Genomic DNA, 25680 nt, shown 5'->3' with positions numbered 1-25680 from the left:
ATTACACAAATTGCATGAAATGTACTTCTTAAATTAAGCCGCTTAAACATATTGTTCAGCCAATAAAGTGTGTTTTTCAACGTGTACACCAAAATGCCATTGGTTGAGAGAAAAAAATTGGCAGTGGCAAAGCAGGCGAGACGTTTTCACCTTCCTTCAGGGTTCATCGGTTGTTTTATTCCCGTTTTTGGTTGACCTCGCGTGTTATTGTATTTTTAAATCCTAAACCTTTGTCATATTGAAATTTAAAACAATTTTTATCGTTAAATTAAATAAATACTCAGATTTTACTTAGTAATGCAGGAATATTTTCATCTGGAAGTGTGTCTTGTACCATTATTTGAGTCCCATTAAATACTGTGTTATTTTTTTTGAAAATCTTGAAATTGTTTTTCCATGAATTTATTTTAAAAGAGTATTATTCAAGATTAGACAATTTCTTAAATTTTATTTCTCAAAGTAAGCCAATTCCCTTCAATCTGTTAATGAAGTTTTTCATCGTGTGCCTTCAAAAGATAAGCCCGGAAAAAACAATCCTAAAAGGCGCGACTGTCAGGTTATAAGCAAGGCGAGGCAAGGCGGTGCATAAAATAGATACTATTTTAAAATTAAAAAATTAAATAAATTTTACTGCCCAGACAAAGCCACAGGTTTACCTATGGCACAGTGTTATTTTCGAAGTGCACCACTTTAAGAAGATGTGGCATTGGTCTAGAGTTAGGATTATCTAGGTATGATCAAAGGTATTTTTTCGGTCGATCTGTTGAATATAAAAGCCGGATTCAATAGAATCTTGAAAGAGCATAAAGTCTAAAACACTTAACTAGTTGCACCTACGCAAGTATGAGCAATTGGAGATGTAATAAAAAAAAATTCTTTAACTTTATATTGCTTTAGGTTTATTGATTAAGCATTTGGTAATATTGCACTTGTTTAATATAATCTTAGAGGGCTCATTAAAGCGTTTAGCATTCCAACCATTAATCAAGGTTACCAAGTTACTATTTAAGCTGTTCCATCCTCAATTACAGTGTTATCTTAATTAATACGAGAGGATAGTTTCTGATTTGAGTTTGAATGTGGGAAGGAGGCGAGCACAAATCTTAGTTTTGACCCATGATTTGTTATCATATGTCGTAATTAGATTCCGGACACGTCCCTAATGAATTAGGGTGTGTCTTGCGTCCTTTCTTGTCCTTGTTTCTTGCCGGACCTCTCGATTAATTTTGGATTGAAATTCATTGTTTAGGGTTGGGACGCCGGCAAAAACTAACGCCGTTGGCCCTAAGGACATTAAAGCTCGAGAAATTACATATAATTTCTCTCTTAGCCATTCTCTTTGCTGCGGAGGATAACATTCGGATCGTGGGGGTTCAACCCTTGATTAGGAACAACCCCTTTATTAACGATTCACTCGTCTATCTTATTTATGAACCGTTTTAACAATTCCCTAAGGTCAAACAAACTCAGTAGGAGCATTTTAAAATATATCATAATTGTTTTATTAATAATACTAAGTCAAAGCTTATGGATTTTACTCTGGTATGAAACTGTTGATTTTCTAATCTTCAAGTTCAAATTAATCATTTTCTTCTGTAGCTTGGTCTGATAATTTCTGTCTTTACACTGTTGTTTATGAACTTTGGACATGGAGCGTCACTTCCTGATGTGACCTAAGGGTCCTTACCCTGTTATGTGATTGGTCGCTCGTATCTCCCTTAAGCCAGATGCCCAGGAGATCGTCGCTTCCCTACCAGCTGGTTTAGACTACAATGGGGGCTTTCGACAGCTAGGTCATTTCCGCCTACAACTAACTAAATTCCATCATGCAGTCGCCCTGATAAATACTTTCACACACTGCTCTCATTCTGATTAGCCGGTGGAGTACTCGATATCCCTCCCTCGATCCACACACACAATATTAATAATCTAATCTATAGGTTCGATGGGATGCTTTTATACATATCCCTCCATCGACTCTTCTGGAGGGGCGATGGTAACGCTATATTTCACCATTCACACTAATAAAGCACTCAAACAAAACACATAATCAGAAATACATAAATCACTTTTACATACCATAAAAAACCCACGTCCTCCAAAAAGCAGAACAAGGGACACAGAAATTCATTACTGTGCCAGAGAACCATACTTAAATTTGGCGGCATGTCTATAGGCTCTGCAAGGAGCTAAGACATGACAACTTTCTCTCCTGAATTATGTTTCCAACCTTCAAGCATAGCATAGCATATATCTCCTATACACAGCGCCACCTGGTATGTGTACGCGTGTAATATTTGAACCACGTGTCCTTTCAGTTTGTTTTATGTTACTTTGCACGAAAATGAAGTCGAATTATGAAATTCTGGCAAACAAATACATCATTGTTAGTCAGAGCTCCAAACAATACAATGAATTATACGCATTTAAACAAAAACACACAACCACAAAACACATAGAACCGATCTATATAAAATTTTAAAGAACACACGTCCTCCAATTGTTGTTTATGTCTGACGCGTTTCGGCATTTCCCCATCTTCAGCGGTCTTATAAGAGGACAACTGAAGTTGCCAATACACCGAAAACTTTATGACAGACAAAAGTTATCTGAATGAAACAACCATATTACAGTTCATCTAATTAGTATCCATTAGCGAGGTAAATTTGAAACGGAATATCAAAATCGTTGGTTTGTTTAATAACCAAGTCTTTTAGAAAAAGATGCCACATGCTTAAATCTTCATCACCCTAAAGACTTACAAGAGTTACTATACAAAATATGAAAGATTAATAACGTCCCCCCCCCCAAAAAAAAAATAAAAACAACAAAAAAAACAAACGCGTATGAATAAATATAAGCCGCGTACAACTCCGAATAAACCCCTTACGAATAAAAATAAATAAATTAAAAAATAAATAAAATGAAAACGTAAACAAGGGATATCATGGTCTCAACCTCCAGACTTGTACTTTAGTTAACTGCATTTTTATCTCATAGATAAAAATAACTATTAAAAAAAATCATGACAAGCCACCCCTAAACTGTCTCGGTTCTAATCACCCTGAATTTGGCGTCAACATTTTAATATATTTACAATATGTCGTTAATTATTATGCCACTTGGCTTATGATAAGATTATGTTTATGCACAAGTCCATTTAGAAAGTCTTTTTTAATGTCTATTCGATGTCTGCTTTGGAGCAGAGCGGGAAAAACGTTCGTATAATTAATTAACAAACCGCCAAAACCTGCTTCTATTAGAATGCCGTGAAGGAATAGTGACTTATTTGTTGTAGAAAAAAAGTTACGTACTTTACGAATCACTGTTGAAAGAGAATTTTTTTTACAAAAAAATAGCGAGCAAGGCTGACCAAATATGGTAGTAACGACTAAATCATTGGTTCATCATCCTGCAACTTAAACCGCATGTGATAGTTTTGGTACAGAGTATTTCAGTCATACCTTACCGACTTCTTTCTCGGGTCAATAAATGATTTCATTACCGCCTACGCGTACGACTTCCATCATGGCAATGATTTAACAAAAGTACACTTTGATAGTGGCACTGTCCCAGGAACTACGAGAGAGAACGCAAAAAGCGTCAAACTTTTTCTCGCAAAGTGAGCCAAACAATCCCAAGGCGTCTAGAAAGGCTTTAATATTCTGCGAAGAAGCAATTAAGTACAAAGTGTGATCAACCTGGATAAAAGATTTTGGATGGAACGCGTGTCAGAGGTGGTCGAAGCTTCAAGACGCAGAATAAAAAGTTAGAAGCCGTCAACTTGACCTTAATCATGGCTACATGACCAAAGGTTGTCATTGAAAAGAGTCCAGACAGAGTATTGAGACAGATCGCGGGTTGTACGCCCGCAATCGCCAATTACGCAGTAATATCAACCTCGAGACTTTTGAATTTCTTTCCCTGTGGTTTCTATGCCCTCAGAAGGGTGTAAGGGTCTTTTTAGACGCCCCTCTAGCATATCGAGGTTTATTAGTGAAGGATATCCACCTCCAACTTGTATTCGAATAATACGTATATCTGTAAATACATTCTGGCTTGGTCATCTCTCGTACTAACTTCTGCTCGTATGAGCGTGATGTTTAAGCTTCTACATCGCTCAAAGAGAGAAAATACTCTCGTCTTTCGACAGCCGACAACTACACTATAGAAAAATGTACCACCCACCGTCCCCGTAGTTCTCTGCATTTGAGAGGCCCGATCCCTCTGGGCAGGGAAGACTCCGTTCAGAGCAGCTAAGAGCCACGACTGTCCCGAAAATCAAACGTCATGAGAAAATTTCTGCCTGGAATTTGAAGAGGGTGAAGAACGGAAGAACCCGAAGGCTGAACTTCACATTCCAGGTCGATCCTGCGTACCCCCTCTAAACCTACATCACACTAGACCGCATCCCATGATCACCACATAATCTTCACTACATTTGTTACTTCAGTTAAGAAAAAAGGCCATCTTCCATATCTGACTTAAAAGTTTTCTCCTTTGGGTAACATGTGGATCAGAAGGATCGCAAGCTCATCCTTGAAGGTTGCGCCGATTCGAAGGTCCACACCCCAGTCACTATTTGTTACGTTATTCACAGGATAAACAGGGTGCTTTGTCCCTTTTTAGTTCCTCTTCCTGAAGACCCGAAGAGCATTGACAGTGGCTTGTAAATGGTTCGTTCATTTCACTGGCCGTAGTTTAGTTATCATCGCATTCCTCGCATGCAGGGACGTTATTTCAACGTCCACTCTGTCGTACGCCTACGCAGAGGAAATGAGAGCGACCGCACTCTCTCCCAGTGGGTAAGTCACCACCGTTGAAAACTGCAAGAAATATTCATGCTAGAATATGATCAGGCAATTGCACTTCATAATATGTAATTCTCTCTTCATCAATTCAATGCAGCCTTTCGCCAACGATTGTCAATCGACTTACTACGACAACGTAGTTAAATTGTTCATTGAGTTTAATTGTTGGGCTGTATATAGAAAGTTCATATGATTTAATTAAAAATAACACTGCAGACAACACAGAGGAATCTAACAAAATATAACGACGTTAGCGAAGTCACATGGAAAGCTATTTTGCCCCAAAAGGTTTTCAGTTTAAATTCCAATATAGGTTTACATATATGCAAAGAAAATTTTATCTTCGCCTTAAGCTTCATGCTAGAATGGCCGAACTGTAAGAAAAGGGAATGTTTCAAACATGCGAGCGTCCATGTCCCATCGTTGTAAAAAAAAAATTATGACCACATATAAATCAGTGGCATATAGTGAACGAGGTTCTGAGAAAACGGAAATAAAGGGGGGGGCCCGGTTTAGAACATCAGCACCCGCGGCTGCTTTGTCATTCGCCGAAAGGTCAGGTGAAATAGGCCTAAAACATTCCTATCAAGGTTTTGCAGGCTGTGCACGTACGCTTCCGCTCCCTTGCAACTCTGGCCGGTCTTATCAATTAGCATCGCGTCGATTTATTGTTTCCTTTTCAACGGAAAAATCGGTTGAATGACATCCAAGAAACTGCACAAGGATGGGAAAAATTACGGCGGAAATTTGAACGTTCTGAAAATAGGTAAACGGCCTACAGGATATCAGATAACAACAAAGAATATAAACTGTTGTAAGTTATCAAAAATAGGTACATGAATTTTTAAGCTATGTAGGTACAAGCATGGCAAGATATGCCTTACATTAAGCATTGGCGTGGTTGGGACCCCTTCTACTTAATAGTTTTTCCAAATGTTTCAAGAAAATTAATTTAAAGCTTTAGTAAATAGATTTCACGTAAATTTCTTAAAAACAAAAGAATTTTTCCTAATGCTATAATTTATTCTTAATTATCAGGACATGTTTTAATTTAGTTTAAAAATGTGAATTAACTTTTACTTAAAAAAAAAACACACACACACACACACACACAAATACATTTTTAAATTTAAATTTTCCATAATTTTAGTCAGTTTAGTGTATTGTGGAGGCTTGGAGTGCCTGGAAATACATTGATCATAAAAATACTGCCCTGGACTTTAGAGAGCCATCCTTTTACATACTGTCTTATCCTATCAAACAGATATTTTCAGGTCATTAGTGGCTCCTCTTTATGGGCTTGCTATGGCACAGATGAAGGAGTATCACAAGGAAATATCTTAGGACCCATCCTCAACATTGCATACATCGCAGACATTCCTACCCTTCCCGAAACTATTCTCACCACCTATGCGGATGCCACTCCTGTCATCACAAAACCCATGACCCATTCCTTGAGCAGTAGTCCGAGTGGTTCAATATGCCAATTAACTACAAAACTGAGAAAGAACATGTCGCTTTGTTGAAAACAACCTCTGCTCCCGTTTACTATAATACTTACCACCAGCTAATGTCCGGTAATATTTGGCTATTGGACAAACGACTTACATACCCTTACACACGACTCAAACCGACCCTTCAAGCTTCTTACAAGATTGCTGGTCAAAAAATCAAAACTGATTCTACAAACTAAACGACTGATTATATTACTATTTCGAAACCAGTTGGACATATAATATCGAACTTTAGGGCCAACCTGCAACGCATCCAATCCGTACAATCCAAAATCCTCCAAACTATCGGCAATGCTCCTTTTTATGTATCCAATCTTACCATTCACAATGACCTTAATGTCCAATTTGTCCTTCAATTAGCGAAAAATGGCTACGAGAAGTTTCACAAATAATCTCCAGGTCACACAAACCCTCATGTCAGAAACTTTTCATCCCTCACCCTTTCAAGTGATCTTCACGTCAGTTGAAGTATCACCGCTCTCGCGACCTACTAAGTAACAGCGGTTAACCCTGACTACTTATGAGTAGTTCTCCTTTTTACTTATGTGTATTTTTAAATATTTTTCTTCTACATTTTGTTTTGTGTTTAAATATGTTATCAAATTTATTTAATCGCAGCAATTGGCTCAGGCGTAAATACATAAATTAATTTAAAAAATGTAATGATTACAATGCTTTTATTTAATTAATTTCTTGTTAATAATGCGTTTATTCTGTTGAATAAGGTAACATGGCACGTTACCAATCGCTACGTTACTTCGGTTGCGTTGCTCGTTTGTTAGGTAGATCGCGGTTCATACCGGTTCTCCGTATGCCATAGAACTGTTGCTCAGTCGAGAACGTTTCCCGAGGGAAGAAACATTCATTCATTCATAATATATTAAATCATCGATGTTTTCGAGTCAGCAAAGAGTGATGGTTACATATTTCCCGCTTGTTACATGCTAAAAACAAGGCGCGGAAAAATTCTTACGTGAATTCTTCGTTGTACCGATGGACCTGAAGCATGATCCGCCTCTATTGGTCAAACGTGTTTTAGGATTTTGACGAGGCAAAACCAACGAGAAAAGTTCGGCTTCTGCGAAATGATAAACCCGTAGCTCGATCAGAAACGACTGGGCAGAAGCTTGATATAAAACCATAAAAAACTTTTGATATTTCAAATTCTATTTTCAAAGTTGAAAATATTATGCTCTTTCCTGCTTACTCTCGACCAGTCTAAAGACCAATTCTACATTGTTTTCATTAATGCAACTGGCAGTGTTAACTAATTCGGACTTGTATTGTATTGATTTAAAGAGCTTAACTGTGAGTTCAAGTATAGGTATGTCTTCGGTTGGTCCTTGCCTGACAAAGCATTAATAGGTCGTTCATCCAAATACTAGATGCAAGGCTTTACATTTAAACACATTTTGAAACGGTATCAATCAAGAAATCATTTCTAATAAACAGAACCAATTATTACTGTCATTATATTCACTCTACCTCGCGTACATCAAAACAGTATAAATTTCCAGTGAAATTTTCTTATACAGTTAAAGTGAAAATGTTTGAGGACAATGTTGTTTCTATTCTTCTTCAGATCTCACAGACCTAAAATTCTCAGAACTGAAATACACCAAAAAGATGATTTTCCTCAATCTCGCTCATTTTGATTGATAAGATTTCTTAAAAATTGAACCTAGCCAATGTACTTCTTTTTTGAAGTTCTGGTCAAGTCTTCTAGAGCATAAGCCAACGCCAGGATTGATGTATTGCTTTGTATTAACAATTACTGGAAATGATTTATTTAAAAATTTTTTTTTATCTTCCAGGCCTTGTTCAGTCAAGTTCATAACGATGAAAGACCAATGAACAACTCTGAGAATATTGTGCATCGAGGTCACATATACATTCCATCCTTCTTTTAATTGCTTCTGTTTCACATATGCATAAAGCTTAACATATAAAAGGGATTGATGACTTTTAGAATGTTATAATCAAATTTTTAAAAGGGAGAGTTTCTGGTTTCCCAAATGTCTTCTCGCTTTAACCGTACATTTTTTAATGTTGGGGCTCTTTTCCCATTTCAGTATACTTGATCAAATAACATAAATCATTGTTGGATGAAATAGTCTTCTCTCCAGAAAGGCAATAAAAACGAGTCGTGTTTTATCACTGGAGACCACGGTGTGGTTAGGACGTTTGACTCCTATTTCCCACGCTAGCGGTTCTGGTTCGAATCACGTCATAGCCTGGAATTTTATTATTTGAAATCAATCTGGAAAAAGTGTTATAAATAGGTTCTGACCCCTCGACCCTCAAGACATCCAATGGGTTCATTAGGTCCTACTTTATGGCAAGGTTAATTTATCAGACAGTACTGTGATACAAAAAAAAAATTGTTAAACGTACGGTTTGCCACAGGCGAAGAAAGTTGGACAACGAATATTGACTGAGACCGTCCGAATTTAATGGGCTACCTATTTCGTCATTATCAAACATTATCAACAAAACCTTGTATAGAATGTTGTACACACTTTGTAAAAAATAAAGAGATAAAAATAAAATAAAAAAGTGACGAAATTAGAAAAAAACTACGGGAAATTTTAGTATTACCTTTCACGGATGGATACGGATTCGTAACTGAAACCGAGGGAGATGCAGTGAATGGATATGTGAAAGATATAAAAAAAGCGTGTTGGGGACCACGTAGTTCCGACGTATAACAGCGATAGGCACATACACACTCACAAAAACCAGTAAATGGGAATTTCACAGTCGAGAGCGCTGGAGCGTGGCTTTCTGAATACAAGACCTGATACGGCATAGCTCCAAGGAGAGGCTCTTTTGAATTTTCAATTAAAAACTGTCCACTGTTTCCGGTGATTTCCGAGTTGCGTCCTGTCCAATTAAGACTCCGGACAAACTGCAGATGGCCAAAGGACTTATCCTCGAGAATGAGTTGTAATTTTGATAAGAGTCGAGAAGAGGAACGGTGCGGAGAGACTGTAAAAACCAATTACCGTGGGGTTGTCCCCAGTGGAGGTTTTTTCACAACCCATTTCATCATTGGGCAACTGGGGCAAGACAAACTGGGGTGGATAGAGGGAGGTAGGGAATTAATCACGCTTCTTACCCACGGCCAGGCCATGATTAATACCAGGCCCCAGCGAGGACCCTTAACAACAATCCCTTTAAACAAATTAAACAAGAGTGCAAAAACATTTTCCTTTGTTCAACAATAAATTGCAAATGTCGACTTCAGCATGAGAAAATGGATATGGCGTTCTGAAACCGATCATACAATAAAAAATTGTTTCAAAGTAATACAGTGAAAATTACACCGTGGGTTTTTTTGGTTGTAAAAGGTATCAGCTGAAAGCACAAAATTGGGGTGGATTGTTCGACTATCCCCAAAGATTTGGTAATAATAATAAATGGTGAATCGAACTGATCGAAATAATCACTTGTCTTGGTCGTATATTTCAGCTGGTTTTCAAATTCAGCTCCACGAACAAAGACTGCTATTAAGTGCTGCTACTAAGGACTGACAATAAGACGCAACATAAAACAGAAATTAAAAACGTAAATCATAGTAGACGTAGAGGCAGCTGACGGACTCCTGCCCAAGGATGTACAAGAAGACATACCGCCAGCATACAAAACAAAATAGTGGCACAACCAAAAAAAAATCTGTGAAGAAACAAGTAAAAATTCAAGGAAACGCAAAAAATCACTTCATCACAAGAGCAAACAAAGGCTAGTCATCCTGACAAAATCTGATTACATTACTAAACCCCCAATTCTCACAAAATTTAGCCTGTGACAAGAACAATATCAGAAAGACATTAAAATGAAAATGACCAACTCAAGATCGAACCAACAATTGACATTCCAATGTACACGAGAGTGTACTCTACACTACAAATTCAACCGTTACAAATATTTAGGTGCACTTCAACCATGAAATATTTGGATTATCTAACTTGCTGAAAGCGTCTGCCAGACATAAACAGTGCGTATAGGATTGACCAAAAAATACCTCTACAGAGTACAGAGAGAGAGGGAGAGAGAGGGAGGGAGAGGGAGNAGAGAGAGAGAGAGAGAGAGAGAGAGAGAGAGAGAGAGAGAGAGAGAGAGAGAGAGAAAATGGCGCCCGTGACAGACATTGCATTTTTAGGTGCAAAGTTTACTGCAGACGCTGACTACAGAAAGGAAATCATAAGACGTGTACTACGAAGGAGAGCAATGATAAATCTTGATAAACTAGTTAAGAGCTGAGACACCACACTAACATCAAAGGCACTCAGTTAAAGCAATGGTATTCCCAATAATATCCTACCCCTGCAAGATCTGAACTATAAGGAAGTTTCAACGAAGGAAAATTCTAAGCGTACTTTGCACTACAAGGTGATCAAACCAGTCCAAATTACAAGAAATAGAGCAAGTCTGCTCTCTTGAGGGAATGATATTAAAGGAAAAGTGAAGTACTTTGACTACATAATGATAAGACGATACCCTGGAGAAGAAGCTGATGCAAGGGAATGTGGAAGGCAAAATGGAAGTGATGCAGTGGAAGGGCAAGATGGATGGATGATGATATTGTGGAGATGACGGATTCAACCATGGGAAAACTGGGAATGGTGACGGCCGACAGGAAGCTCTGGCGCGGGTGAAACATGAAGGCACGAAGAAACGGAAGCGACTAAACTAATAAGCAACAACAACCTATCAGACATTAGGGGCAGGCAACAAAATTATCATTGATCACCAGGGCAAGAGGGGCCGATAAATTGTCTAAGGAATGTTGGATGTGGTCACCTATCGGCCATTTTAGGGCATACTAAATTGCCAAAAACGTAAATCCATCAGACAATGGATAAAGAAAAAGAATTCTTCCTTTCAGTAGGAGGCATGCGAAAAAGATTTTTACCCCCCCCCCCACATTCTTATTTTGTTGTTACTCCGGTGATAATGCAAATCACACCATCTGCGAGATGTGAGGTATAAAATTTAAATACATACACGGTAAAGTTTTAAAATATTTTTTTCATAAATATTAATGCAAAATGTCAAACACCAGAAAATACCTTCAGAATAGCAAAAGTGTAAAATCATAATTGTCCGTGGTCATGTCTGCCCTGTTCTCTGACTGTCATCTTGGAGTTAAACGCGTTCCGGCTCATCGACGTCTCGTTTGCTTTTTTTTCATTATTTCAAAACAGACTTCGGAGAGTGCGGTGAGATGAAGCAGGGCTAATTCTCATCTAAAGCGAGAACAGGCGGACCAGTGATGATCAGTTTTTTCAAACTGGTTACACCCGTCTGAACATCAATGTCGAGTAACATTTTTCCTAAAGTGATATGTCCGCGAACTTAATTATGGAGCATATTTAAAAAAAAAAATAATAACAAAACAGGAGTTTATTCTAGGATATAATTTATTTAATAGATGACTGATCATAAGACCTATAAATAAAAATCTTATTTTGTTCCCTTTTAATTGATTAATAATGAACTTTACGGTTTTTTACCCGATATTATATGTAAATATATAAAAATACTACTTAATAACACTAAAAAGGTTTTTTGGACGTATTCAATAAAACTATTATTTATTATATTTTATTACTTTTAATAATTCATAATAACATTAAAAATATAATCCTAGTTTTTAAAGGGTCAAAGCCCGCGCAGATTATTATGAAGGAAAGGTTGCTCGATGTACCCTACATAATAGAAGCTTGTCATGCCAAGACTCTTTAGAGAGAGCGTGTAGGCATGCTGCCGGATTTAAGAATGGTTCTCGGATACAGTAGCGAGTTTCTGGGTCCCCTGTTCCGCTTTTTAGAAAACATGGGTTTTTGTATATAGATCTGTTTTATGTGACGTGTATTTATTAGAGCGAGTGGTGAAATAGCTCACCTTTGCTCCTCCCGTTTTGTGTGTGTGTGTGTGTGTGTGTGTGTGTGTGTGTGCGCGCGCGCTTGCGCTTGCGCTTGTATGTTTGTTCAGGGTCGACAGCAGAATATTTATACAAATATTCCATTGACCATAATTTTGATTTTCCTATTACTATTATGTGTAAGTCGATGGAGGTATATTGAGTAGTCCACCAACTGTAATCAAGGGTGGTCCCACCTTGGTTTAAATGTATTTATTTGTGCGATTGTATTATAGATGTTAGTAAATATACTCTAGGTTAAATTTTGTCTGCGTTAGGAGCGGAAATTGCTGTCGAAAGCGGTCGGGAAGCGACGATCTCCTGAGCATCTGGCGTATAGGGATACATGCAGCTTTATAACAGGGTAGATGAACTCCCATGAGGTACAGGAGAGTGACAACCCTTCGGGGGTGAAAGTCCTAACAATCCTAGTTTTTAAAAGCATAATCTCTTAACACTACAAACGTTATTTCAACGATTATACAAGTTAAAAAGCTAATCGTTTCCTCTTCAGCGTGAAGACACTTGAACTATCATGAAGCCATGTCTCATCATTGCTCGAAGTTTAGATTTAGTTTGCCTAGAATTTGAGCAAATTCACACCTCGTCATGGTTAAGAATAACAAGTTTAAAGTTACATAGCAGATGTATTAAATTATCGACTTTAGGCTAAATGACTAGTAGGTTTGTTGCCCATAATTCCTAAATTGGTATGGCCAACCTTCTGCTATATTATTATGCGGTTACTTTCTGTTTAAGGCATTATTCGTCTGTAGTTGTTTTTGGATCAATCAATATTCCTTTATGTAGTTGCAATTTCTTAGTGAATGTCATATTTGAAATTCAACATTTTTTTGACATTTGTTGGCCATTTGAGAGTGTCTGTGCACTATCGACTTAGGCTTTTCGATGGAATATGTTCTTGGATTATTCGTAAGTATTCTTATACTTAAATATATTTTGTCTTTAAAACCATTTAACGTTCGTTGTAATAAGATAATCCGCGATAGTGCGGCTTTTGCGTAAGGCGATTATTCTCGGCCCCGTCTTGTTAATTAGAAGAGGACTCGGTCGAACTTAAACTGCGGTCACGACTTCGCCTTCATCTGATCCGTTTAACGTCGGACGGAAGAAAGGAGGACGTCCGTCTTCTCTTTCACCGGTGCGGTTTCGGGAGACTTAGCGAGAAGAAGAGACGTCGCCCTCGTGGTCAACCGCAGTCTTACATTTTGGCCCTTAAATTGCTTTGTTAGCCCTTCAAACTTATAAAGCCCTTCTCCCTCCCATGTAGTTTTCCTTTGTTCCGTATTCATTGAGAAAGTCTCAGAGATAAAAGGAAGATTTGACGAAAGATGGCTACCTAGTACTTATCTTTGTACAGAAATTAATTAAGACCGACCTAAGATTTTGTTTTCCTATATATTTTACAAAATATAATACGGTTTAAGCCTCCCATAAACAAAAAAAAAGCGTTAGTTTTGAGAAAATCAATTGTAAAACAGTGAAAGCTGATTAGAAAAACCTTTCGATCTTAAAATACTGTTAACTAATCATGTCGTCGTTATGGGATCTTTCATTTGGACATTTTCATTTTGGGGTGAGCGGGTTGTTGCATGGTATCGGGCATTAGACGGGTGGGTGTCACGCGAGGTCCAATTAGCCGCTTTCTCCTCATAACCTATAGGGGGTTTTGCACCCACCAAAGAAAACCGGGCCTTAATCACTTTACCAATAAACCATCAGCAAGATCCTTCACCCTAATGGTGCAGCGTAGCACTTTCCTGATAATTCCCGTCCGGTTTATGAAAAATGAAAAAAAAAAAAAAATGAAAGAGGAATTAATGATAACTTTTCTAGAACGCCTTGGAAGAGTTTGTCCATGCCACATATATTGCCTGTCTTGTTGACCATGATTTCGTACCGTACTTCACAAAATTTTGAAATTCGTCATGTTTTATAACACTTGATTACAAGATGATAATTCTTATGAGGTTGCACTCCTATAGCTGTAGTTAATAAGCAAAAATTTAAAAAAAACTATTCACTCAGTTATGGACTTTTCCTTTTATAGTTTTATGTTATTAAGTTTTACTGGATAAAATTGAACACAAGACCCAAGGACTTGATAAACTTCGATTCTTCGTAACGTACTTCACAAACTTTAACATTGTGTTTTATTAGTACAGAAAAGTTGCGTGCAAGATGAAAATTTTTATGAGTTGCAGTACTATTGCAGTAATGAATAAATATTCAAATAAAACAATCCAATTTAACAACAAGTAAATTAATGGTGTATCAATTACTAAGTACTCTTCATTTTATATTTATTTGTATTATTTTTTGTTAATTGTTGATTATTTGTAACCTATACATATTACAAATGTGATAACCAAACTTTTTTTTCATATGGTCACAGCACTAACACTAATGCCAGGCCAGCGTTGCATTAGTGAAGCAATTAATTTGCCTTTTATGTGGCGTACTCTATAACGAAATGAAATCAACCTTGTTGCGAACCTTGCCTTGCATATTGATGATACTGGTCAGCGCTTTATGATCAGTAAACAATGTAAATTCCTGGCTTTCTAGATAAATTCTGTATTCATCTAACGCAAAACTTATCGCCAGAGCTTTCAGATCGTAGGCCGAGTAATTTTCTTCGAAACGCGTTTTGCGTGTGGAGAAAGGCTTAGATGCCCCTTCGACTTCCTGTGCCAAACAATTCCGAAATTTACTTCCATCTGTATAGACGCTGAAGCTCTTTTGAAAATCTGGCGTTATAAGCACCAGAGGAGTCGTTATTTTTTCTTTCAGTTTTTCCCAAGCTCTTTGTCATTGCTGTGTCCATATCATTGGAGAGTCTTGCTTTCATAGTTCGTTTAGTGCGTACGCGTTTTGGCGAGATCCGGATTAAATCGATCAAAGAAATGAATTGCTCCCATGAAAGTGTGTAAAGATGAGCTCGATGCATTACGGTTGGAATGTTTCGAGAGGTTGGTTTTGAACTTTTGGAATCGGGAACGGAACAGTTCGTTGACAAAAAGAATGTTGAGGTAGTTGTAGATAGTGGCATTGTAAGGACATTTGACGATAGTGTTGACTTTTGATTGGAAGTATTGGATGCACTGGATGTTAGATGGATAAGTAGAACTCCACAGTTCCAATCCGTATGTCTAAAAAGGTCACAGTAAAGCCTTGTATAAGGTTAGTTTAGTTTTCACGGTCTTAGACGGATTTCGGTCTTCGTAATAGTCCAAGTCTTCGGCTAAGTTCTTGTCTTTTAAGTCTTATGTGGAGATTCAACGTCAGACTATTGTGTATATGACTTCAATGGAAGCCTGCATCTCTCTGTTGTTGATGGACAGGAGAGGGGGAGACTCCCTTTTACGTGTGGGGATTCCACGGCAGTCTGCTGTCTAGTCCTAAGTATTTGTCTTGAATGGAAGTCGGTATCCCTTACTTGCTAATGTAATGTAGGGCAAGACTGTTTTTCCAAGGTGAACATAAATTGAGTACATTTTTCGTCATTCAATCTTTTCCCTCCACTTTTTGCACCAGTCTTAGTAAGCTCAAGGTGTTCATGGATGTTGGAGATAGCTTGGTTTGGATTAAAGGACAAAATTGCGGTATCGTCCGCCTAGGTGGTTATGAGATGGTATTCGGGTATGTAGATAGGTCAGCAGTATAAACGATATAAAGGATAGGACCAAGAATGCTCCGTCGTGGGACGTCTGCTTGTATCTGCCTAATTTCCAAAAACTCGTTGTTTTATTAATTTTTTCTAAATTGGATTGGACACAAAACCCACGGACTTGACAATCTTTGACGTTTTTTCAATTTTAATACCTTAATAGTTAGAAAAGTGAGTTCCTGTTATTTATATTACATTTGTATAGTGAATACTTGCTTGAAAGAAAATTGCTAGTTTCTCTGAAGCCTAGGAGTGATAGCAGTGATGAGGGTTGATGATGACTTAATGTCGTTGGCGGAAACCCACGAGGACTTGTTATTTTGTGTAACAGAGCGAAAGAGGGGCTTAACATTTGTCTCAGGGGTGGATGAAAGAGAGTAACAAGGTCTAATCAGGACCACCTCTTAGCTGAAGTCTATTTGTCTTTTCGAACTTTGCCAACCGGACCGTACTAACAGCCCTGGCAATTCCCCCAAAGTACCCTATATCTCACTTATCCTGATGCTTACGGAGAAATTTTAACATTGACCCTTTTTACAGCCGTCTGCGAAGAGTGCCTCAACGATAAGAAGGAGCATGAGCAGAAGGCTCTATTGCAATACGACAATCAAACGATTTACATTCGTCCCATCAACCACAAAGTCGACAGCGATGATGGAACGGATCACAGTTTGGCCGGGCAAGATGTAAGTAGCTCTTTTTTTAAAGTAAAATATTACTTTGAATAAAATTATGCTCTTATTCACGCATACACACCCAAAAATGGACCACTTAGAGGTGAAATAACTAAAACAGACAAATTCCTAGTTTAAAAGTTTTGTCACCCTAGCAAATTTTTTGCAGTTCTAGTTCAAAAATTCTTACTTTCTAATTTAAGCTGAAGCAAGTTAAAATGCATATGTCAATTTGTACCTTTCTTTAATAAAAGCTATTTTTTAATTTAGGAGGAATATTGAGAACTTGATCACACTTGAGTTCATTGTAGATTGGAAGACTGTATTTAAGACTGAGTGAGAGTGTGACTGGGTTTGGATGTAGGAACTGATTGCATTCAGTGCTGAAATGACTTAGCTGGTTACAGCGCACGAAGCCCAACCTCGGTGGCTGGGCGGATAGGTCACAAGGTCTGACCCCGGACTACCAACACTAGGGGTGGTTTATTCTCGAGGTCTGCCGGTAATTCATTGTAAAGTACAAAAGTTGGGATTGCCTGTGGTCTGCGGAAAATGATAAAAGTGACTCCAATTTCTCAATCTCAAATTAAAATAATACTGATTACTATGCCAAAAAATTACATTTTATCATTCATAGAGAAACAGACATCTATAGGTTTTTTAAATTTAATATATTTATTATAACCTGCAACAATATTTACAACATTTAATGAGTTAAATTTACAAATGGCATGGATCATCACGAATTTAAAATTATTTTCTCACCGTATTTATTAGGATAATATTTAGTTATGTTGTAATTTTAGTTTTATGCACGTTCAAAATTGACTGGCTTTAAAACCAGATTTTCATTGGTATGTTCTGTATTGGCACATACCACTTACCACGTCGAGAGACGTGTTTGTAACTCCATCAACCTGATGATGATCGTATAATGGTCGAAATCCGGATCGTTATAAACAACAAATTTGTGACTAGAACAATCATTTACAAAAAGTGATCGATGGAGCTGGAATTAGCTTTATACCAATATTGACTCGAATAGATAACAATGGTTTCTCGAATGAGAGATAAGTGGTTTCAATGGGGTAAAATCTATGTTATTCCTAATTACTGAATATAAAAATCATTACAATGGTGACCGAGGTTAAGGCAAATTGAATAATGGCTGTTGCAGGCTAGCAGGCATCATGGTTGGCATTTACGATAGGCATTACCAGTGCGTCGCCTTCAAACCCGATCATTATCTTATTAGCCCCAGGACTAACGTCTCTATACTCTTAACTCTTTTCGAAAATACACTAATTACAGTTACCACAGTAGAACAACCGGCACTAAGATTTTTTTACACCTTTCTTCGAATATCCCCCTTGTGCCGGGTCAGGCTTTCGATAACCAACAGCTCTGGAAATTTCATTATTTTTCACTTTTTGTTAGAAATTTATGTTACCCTGAAAATTCAACAGAAAGTAGTGACGTATCCATTAGAGTTCGTGATTCGATTGACCAATTTTTTTCAATTAATTAATCTTTATGTAAGGTATTGGTTGGGATAAAAAAGTCAGTGTCATGATTCGAACCCACGACCTTCGGCTAAATACGCCGCTGCTCTACCACTTGATCTGTCGTGACATCGATCCACTCGGACACCATTTGTCGTGGGTTGGAATCCCGCTCAGGACACTGACTTTTTATCTCAACCAATACATTACATAAAGATTAATTAATTGAACAAAGTTATTTGGTCAATCGGACCACGAATTCTAATGGATTTAATAAGTAAAATGAAGTATATCTTCACTAAAGCTCTTCGTGGCCATTTCATTTGTCGCCGAGAATCAAATAGATTACACGACATTTGAAAAATGGCAAAAAGGAGGGAAAATTCCAAAGGTGGGGTTGAGATGGGAAGCTAGTGTCCGAGTGGATCGAAGTCACGATAGATCTAGTGGTACAGCAGCGGCGTATTTAACCGAAGGTCGTGGGTTCAAAGCCCGCTCATGACACTGAATTTTTTATTCAGTACCTTACATAAAGATTAATTAATTGTAATGAAGTATTTTAACAAATCATATATTGTATAATGAGTGAGGGCATTTATTGAACTTCACAACTTTTTTGTTTTACGTTTTATCGCCAATATGTATTTCGGACCATTGCCGGTACTCCTTTTCAAGGCTTGATCAAACTCATAATATACTCTTTCTTTAAGGCATTTTGTTAGATTATTTCCAAGCCAGGAATTCAGGAAATGATATGCTATATTGTCTATAGAAATTACTTGCAAAATCTGCATTTTTCATTTATGATTGCTGGATCTCCTACAATGTGCTTTAAGCAGTAGGTACAACCTGGTCTAGAATGGCAATCAAAAATGCCACTGTCCCTGGGAAGAGATTACCCTCTGTTATCCAAGGGAATGACATTGTCTATCGTTTGGTTATGTGCAAAGGTTTGGCTCTCCATTGGAGGACATGTCATTTTCCCGCCCATATTATTGTTATGTTACAACAGCGCTAGAGTACTAGCTTTAACTTTATTGGCTCTATACATTTTTTATTATAACATTACATGAATTCTTCACTTGCGAGGAAATCACGACGCTATTGGTACTTAGGCGACATGGAGGATTGTCGGGATGGGTCCTGGGGGTTGGAATGAGGGCTGGGGTTTTATGGAGTCTGTATTGACTTCTTGTAGTTTCGAATACAAAGGGATACCACAACCATACTAAGGTTGGATTTAAAGTAGAGGGAGGTTGGCTAATTGTTCTAAGGATTTTTGACTGGAGCAACTGGACTCTTCGGTAGTTGGAACGCTTGGTTGAACCGCACAGTTCCCTTCCCTACGCCCAAATTGGTTGTAGTAATGTTATGTAGATCTATTGTCATGTACTTTTGGGTAGTTCATACCGTTTTATTCTTTCAGGTCGAGTGTGATGGTTCCAAGTAAGACTTTGGTCAATGTAGACATTGCTGGGAGAGGAACAGAATAGTGATAAAGGGAAGAGTGGAGGTTATTTACTGTGATTTGGTTTCGTTGAGTCTATCCTACATTTTTTCAAACAGGAGAGATGATCCTGGACGTTTCTCGATACTGGTTCTTGGTTTGTCGACAGGGTGACGATATGAGGATTGACAGGAATGACTGCATTGTATATTGAATAGATAATGAGACCCAGGATGCTGCCTTGCGGAACACTCGCTCCGGATAGTGAATCGAAGAGAAGGTTGTTCCGATCCGCGCTTGACAGAATTTTACGTTGAAGTAATAAGCGGATGGAATGATTCTTTGGAGCGTGAAAAAATTTATAATTTCACAAATATTAAGGTTAACTAAACAACCTCAGTGGAATTATATCGAGGTGCCTGTTAGGCATTGGGGAAAAGAACGAAATTTCCCTTATGGTGTATCAGAGCACACAGAACAGACGTCAAAGATGAGGCCGACAAATTGGCCAAGAAAAGTTCGACCGGAACCCTTTTATGGGATACCAAATTGCAAAAAAGTAGATCCATCAAACAATGGGCTAAAAATAACTCCTTAGGTCAGTGAGAATGTATTTCATGACAGAGGCATGAGGAATATTTTTTAAAGTACCACCGCAGAACTAATAATAGAACTAGTAATCCTAGGATGTGTTAGTATTAGAATGGTATGTAGTAGGACTTCTAATTGGAAATTGCGTACTTCAGAAACCTATAGGCTGATTCAACCCTGTGATATTGTCAGGAAGAAGAAGAAACACCAGAGCTGCTGGTGAGAATATCTAACGTAGAGGTTTGAGATTCTTTCTATGAGAGGAAAAGTCATGGCCTGAAGGATACACCCGGGAGTACTTAACAAAGCTTCGGAATCTGGTAAAAAGCCTTCTGCTTAACAAAGCTTCATAGGCAATGATTGCACAAGACCAATATTGGTCGCGCTGCCCAATGTCGTAAAGAGGTTAACGCCTTGTAGCCTTAACCTAATTTGGGGTTTTGTAGTGTGTTTTATCATGTTCATCATGGTTAATATAGCATAAAAGAGTACGAAACCGTTTGCAAGTGCATTTATGCCGATTTTACAAGCTTAAGACGCACGGGCGGTGCAAATATGTCAGGTAACAAACAAACAGGGTAGTTAACAATTGCGTTGTTGTTAGAAGGAAGAGGAATAGGAGCCGGAGGGCTTGAACTGTCCTGTATAATCAAAGTCGGTAATTTGTGCACGGAATAGAGGAGTACGTTCAGTAAAGACTGGAAAAATAGGTGGAGAGCGAGAGGAAGGACAACTGAATTGCCGAAGGGAGGAGGGGACCGGGTTGGACGAGCTTGGAAATCTCCCGAAGAGCAGAACCCCGTAAATGAAGAAACGGCCCGTAATTAGGGGTTGGCTTCGGCCGGAAAATAAATACTTTTTAGAAAGTTGGACTGCCGGGAGCGAAATTGCAGAGAAATATAGACATCTTCGACACCGACCTCGACGTTCCGTTACCAAATCAAGGAATAAAAGAATAAAAGCCAGCTGACGACCGAACCAATTTTGGTCAAAATGCTTTTGTAAGCCCATTATTTTTTTAAAATCCTTTTCGCTGTCAGCATTCTGGTATTATACCAAAAAGTAACAGTGCACTAAAGCCTTTCTAATATTGCTAATAGATAATTATAATGGCTGAGTTTTTTTGGGGGAAAAAAAACTGTCTTTACAACTGAGTTTCATGGTAGTTGTAATATTTATTTCTCTTAGTTTCTCAGTGATTTATCGAGGCGGGCTTAATTTAAATCGTTGCAAGAAGACGTCCGGAAACCGTTTCTCATTGAAAGATTCGAATCATTCAATACGAGTGAGGCAAGTCCTTTTACGTTCACTATTAGTTATAAAACGCCGGTTCATTACACCCGGTGCCGCTGGTAAAGTAGCGTTTCATTTATCATTGTAATCATGGTACGAGCATGGTAATTTATGTATATTGTTAATGAAGTGGGTAGGTTCGAGAGGCTCCGACCGCCTCAGAGAATAGATATAGATGTGAGATATAGGAGTGGGCCAGTGCTACTGGCCTCTTGGATTTGTCTGAGATTTACACCTTGTAAACATAACCAATTACTTATCATAATCAGATCCGGGTGGATAATTGGTGGTTTGTGAGGAAAAAGCCCTGGGGCTTCTTATGCCAAACACCGTGGGATCTCGGGCCAGGCTCCTTTCTTCATTTGGCTCTAATCAATTATGGTTATTAAAAAAATATATTATCTTCAAGTGTGCAACAAAATGTACGAATGAATATGATTTTTTTTAATTAATAAAATTTATTTATTAAAACTGGTCTTAATAGACCAACCATTGATTTTACAATAGTATTATAGGAAAATAAATGTTTACATTCTTATAAACCCATTGGTACAAAAGATTTACAATTTCACTATTCACTATTAATTTTTAACTACACAAGTTCATATGGCTTTGTTCTTTTTAATCTTCTGACCATGTTTCGGTTATGTAAGAGTTTGGTCGATTCCACATTTTCGTGCTGGCTGAGGGGAGCCTGGTGTATGGCGGCAAATCTTTGTATTTCCGCCGAGACTTCAGGGATCTTAAGATCCTTAAGTAAGTCCTTATTCCTTATGTACCAAGGTGCATTGAACATGACGTAAGATTTTATTTTGGAGTGTTTGTATGATTTTGATATTGCTTTGTTTGGTACAACCCCATAGTTCAATACCATATGTGCACATGGGCTTTATGACTTGTTTATATAATATTTTATTTTGTATAGCAAGGTTGGAGCCACCTATTAACCAGTATAGTCGACTATACTTAAACCTATTTCTGTCCTTTCTTTCTTCATGTGTTCTTTTCATCTCAGCTTGGCATCTAAGGTCATTCCCAGATATTTAGCTGTATCGCTGTATGGTATAGTAGTTCCATCGATTGTGAGCGACGGAGGTCCACTTTGTTGTTTTTAAGATAGATGAACTCATTTATGCTGATTTTGCTTGATTGTTCATTTTTTCCATTCGTTTATTACATGCATTTTGGAGGATTTTGGTTGAATGGGTGATAGTTGGTCTTAGTGATATCACCGCTGTGTCATCTGCAAACGTTGCAATTTTTACTCCATTTCATTTCGGAAAATCACTGGTATATAACAAGTAAAGCAGTGGACCTAATATGCAACCTTGTGGCACTCCTGTATTTATTGTTTTTAATTTTGAATATTGATCTTCTTGTTTGACTCTAAACAGTCTGTCAGTTATGTAGGAACTGATAATATCGACGTACTGCTTTGGTAGCAAACCTTTTAGTTTATTGATGAGCCCTTCGTGCCAGACCTTGTCAAAAGCTTATGAGACATCAAGGAAGATAGCAGAACAAATTTGTTTTTCTTCAAGAGATTTTTCTATTAAATGAATATGAATGATAAAATAAAATATATTTATTTATAAAAACAACATACATTTACAGAGGCACAACACTTTATGGTACAATAATATCCTATACATTAATATTGCTATAATAACGCACATTATTTAAGGTTGTATTTATTAAAATTCTGATGAAGCCTTTAAATATAGCCGAAAGCCCGGCAGTGATTGTTGTTTTCTTTCTAGACGCCTTACGCACAGGGTCAAACTATACACGGTGTCCTTTTTTGATGCTCCTGCAGAATTTCTCTTGTACCAATGAAGCAAAAAAACATGTTTAATATTTTTTAGTCTAGTTTCAATTTTTTTTTATCTCTTTTTGGAGAAAAATTATACAGGGCACCTCAGGCCCAGTTCAATTTTAAAATATCAAATACGACCCTATACATCTTGATAAATCATTTTAAAGGATTTCTACGTTGAAAACAATGATGCAATAGGATTTTAAATTGGTCAAAAAATGACAAAGTTATGGCAAACCGGCAGCGTAATTTCGACGATTTTACTGCATTTCCGCAATAATTCGAATTCCTTTCTCCGAAATGTTACAAGGGTTTTAGGTTTTTCAAAAAATAAAATGAGATATGTACTCCGTACTTACAATTTTAAGCCTTATCGCTCTCTTCTTGTCCAGGGACTTCGGGACTCTGATTCTGACAGCGTCTAACTTTCCTTGCTTGAATATCGATTTGGGATGCTGAAGAAAACGTTCTTCCATACATCATATGGATGAATCCAAGTTCACCTCTATTAAACGGTTGGAATTTTTGAACGTGGGAATAGGAAAAAACGAGAATTTCGTACCCTTGCCATCATCAGGTGGTTCACAGTAACGTCTTGTATGGATTTCTCGCAAATAAATTAATTGGATCTTACTTCACGACAATAATCCAAATGGTGATCGGTTCCTCAATTTTTTGAGGGAGATTTTACTAACTTAGATGATGTCCCTTTGCAACAACGACAAAGAATGATTATCCAAGATGCCCCGCACACAATTCTTTGCTGGTGAGACGTTATTTGAACCGTCACTTACGGTGGATGGGACCTCATGGCCATTTAAAAAAACAGTGTCTACTCCAATATCCAGCAACCTCAAAAGAATTGAAGACAAAAGGATAGAAAATGCTTGTCAATCCATCTCCCCTGACTAGCACTAAAGAGTGGTTAATTAGAGAAAATTTGCATCTTTATGCAAGCCAGGCAGTTCGAACATAAAATGTGATGGATAAACAGTAAACCAAATGACTGTTTTTTCAAACTTCTTGCCATAACTTTGTCATTTTTGACCAATTTAAAATCTGGTTGCATCATTGTTTTCAGCGTAAAAATTTCTTTCAACTGATGTGCCAGGGTCGTATTTCAATCAGCCGTTTCAGAAACAAGTCATGTCCAAAAAAAAATTATTTTCGATTTATTTTAGGTATATCTGAAACCCGTTGTGACTGGCCCTTATAAGATACTTTAAAACCGGGTGGAATTTCAAGCAACAAACCGAAACCAATCAAGCTCAGGACATGTTTCTGGGTACATACATGAAATTTCGCTACTCTTCACCAAATAAAGGGGTGAAGGCTTATTCAGTATATCTTTATCTAAAGCCCCTCCTAATCAAATTACCAATCAACTTTAAAAAGATGAACGACCTTCAGAAAATAAACTACTCGCCTGCAACCCAGTGTTCAATTGTCCTGAAGAAAAATTTTCAACTGACCAAAACAACTGACTCTCTAGGACAGTTGAAGAATATGTTACTGATTTTACAACATAATTTTCATTGCATTTTATTTGTAATAAAAAAAATAAATAAAAGAGTCAGTTAATTTCTGGCGTGATTTAGCAGACCGTCATGTCCAAATTGAAATCAATAGTTTGGGTACTTCGGATCAGTTAAAAAAAAATTCAAAAACATACACAATTCAAAGCATTTGATAAACCAGAAAATAAAAAATCCTCATAAAAAAGTACAGCCAAAAATGAAAAACTTCATTTGATTTGTGTGGTGATTAGTGACCGTTAATCGATATTTATTTAGAAATCGTGAGATGCGGTCTGGTGTGATGTAGGTTTCAGAAAAACATTTTCTTTATCGTGCCAACGTTTCGCTCTTTATTGAGATCATCTTCAGGGCCTGGGATTTACAAACATCGGTTACATATTACAGTTTCATTTTGGATGTGGAAAAGTGAATTTATACAAGGCAAAATATATTTTATGTATTCAATCAAAGTATTTCTATATTATATATATTTTGCATTGTATAAATTCACTTTTCCACATCCAAAATGTAATTGTAACATGTAAAAAATGTTTGTAAATCCCAGGCCTCAATAAATAAAGATCGAAACGTTGGCACGATAAAGAAAATGTTTTTCTGAAACCTACTCACACCAGACCCCATCTCACGATTTCTAAATAAATGTTTATTTGATTTCTTCGTTATGACTAGTTTTTGAAACGACTGATTTATTTGTACTATTTGCTGAATATTTGGAAATTTGATCTTTCACTTCTCGTGTTGCATTTTGTCGAGCCCTGATGTATAAAATTCATCAAATAAATAAACTTAAGATAAGTATCGAACTCCATTTCAATCAATGGTTATCATCGAGTTAACATTTTCTATTGAAGTTCTTTTATACTTCTATCCTTTTGGG

The 25680-nt window shown here is 37.4% G+C and overlaps 1 protein-coding gene across 2 annotated transcripts in view; it reads left to right on the top strand.

The window, feature by feature from the left end:
- The window catches only part of LOC106666521 (ubiquitin carboxyl-terminal hydrolase 48-like), a 144139-nt gene that overhangs the window by 46694 nt on the left and 71765 nt on the right, over positions 1-25680 (top strand). For both annotated transcript variants that reach the window (XM_014393783.2, XM_014393784.2), the window contains one exon: positions 16483-16628. In XM_014393783.2, the coding sequence (XP_014249269.1) occupies positions 16483-16628 (146 nt within the window). The remainder of the gene's footprint in view (positions 1-16482; positions 16629-25680) is intronic.

Source organism: Cimex lectularius, unplaced genomic scaffold (assembly GCF_000648675.2).
Source record: "Cimex lectularius strain Harlan isolate CLEC.00 unplaced genomic scaffold, Clec_2.1 scaffold90, whole genome shotgun sequence".
Lineage (NCBI taxonomy): Eukaryota > Metazoa > Arthropoda > Insecta > Hemiptera > Cimicidae > Cimex > Cimex lectularius.
Note: the sequence above shows the minus strand (reverse complement) of the source record. Positions and strands in the feature narration are given on the sequence as shown.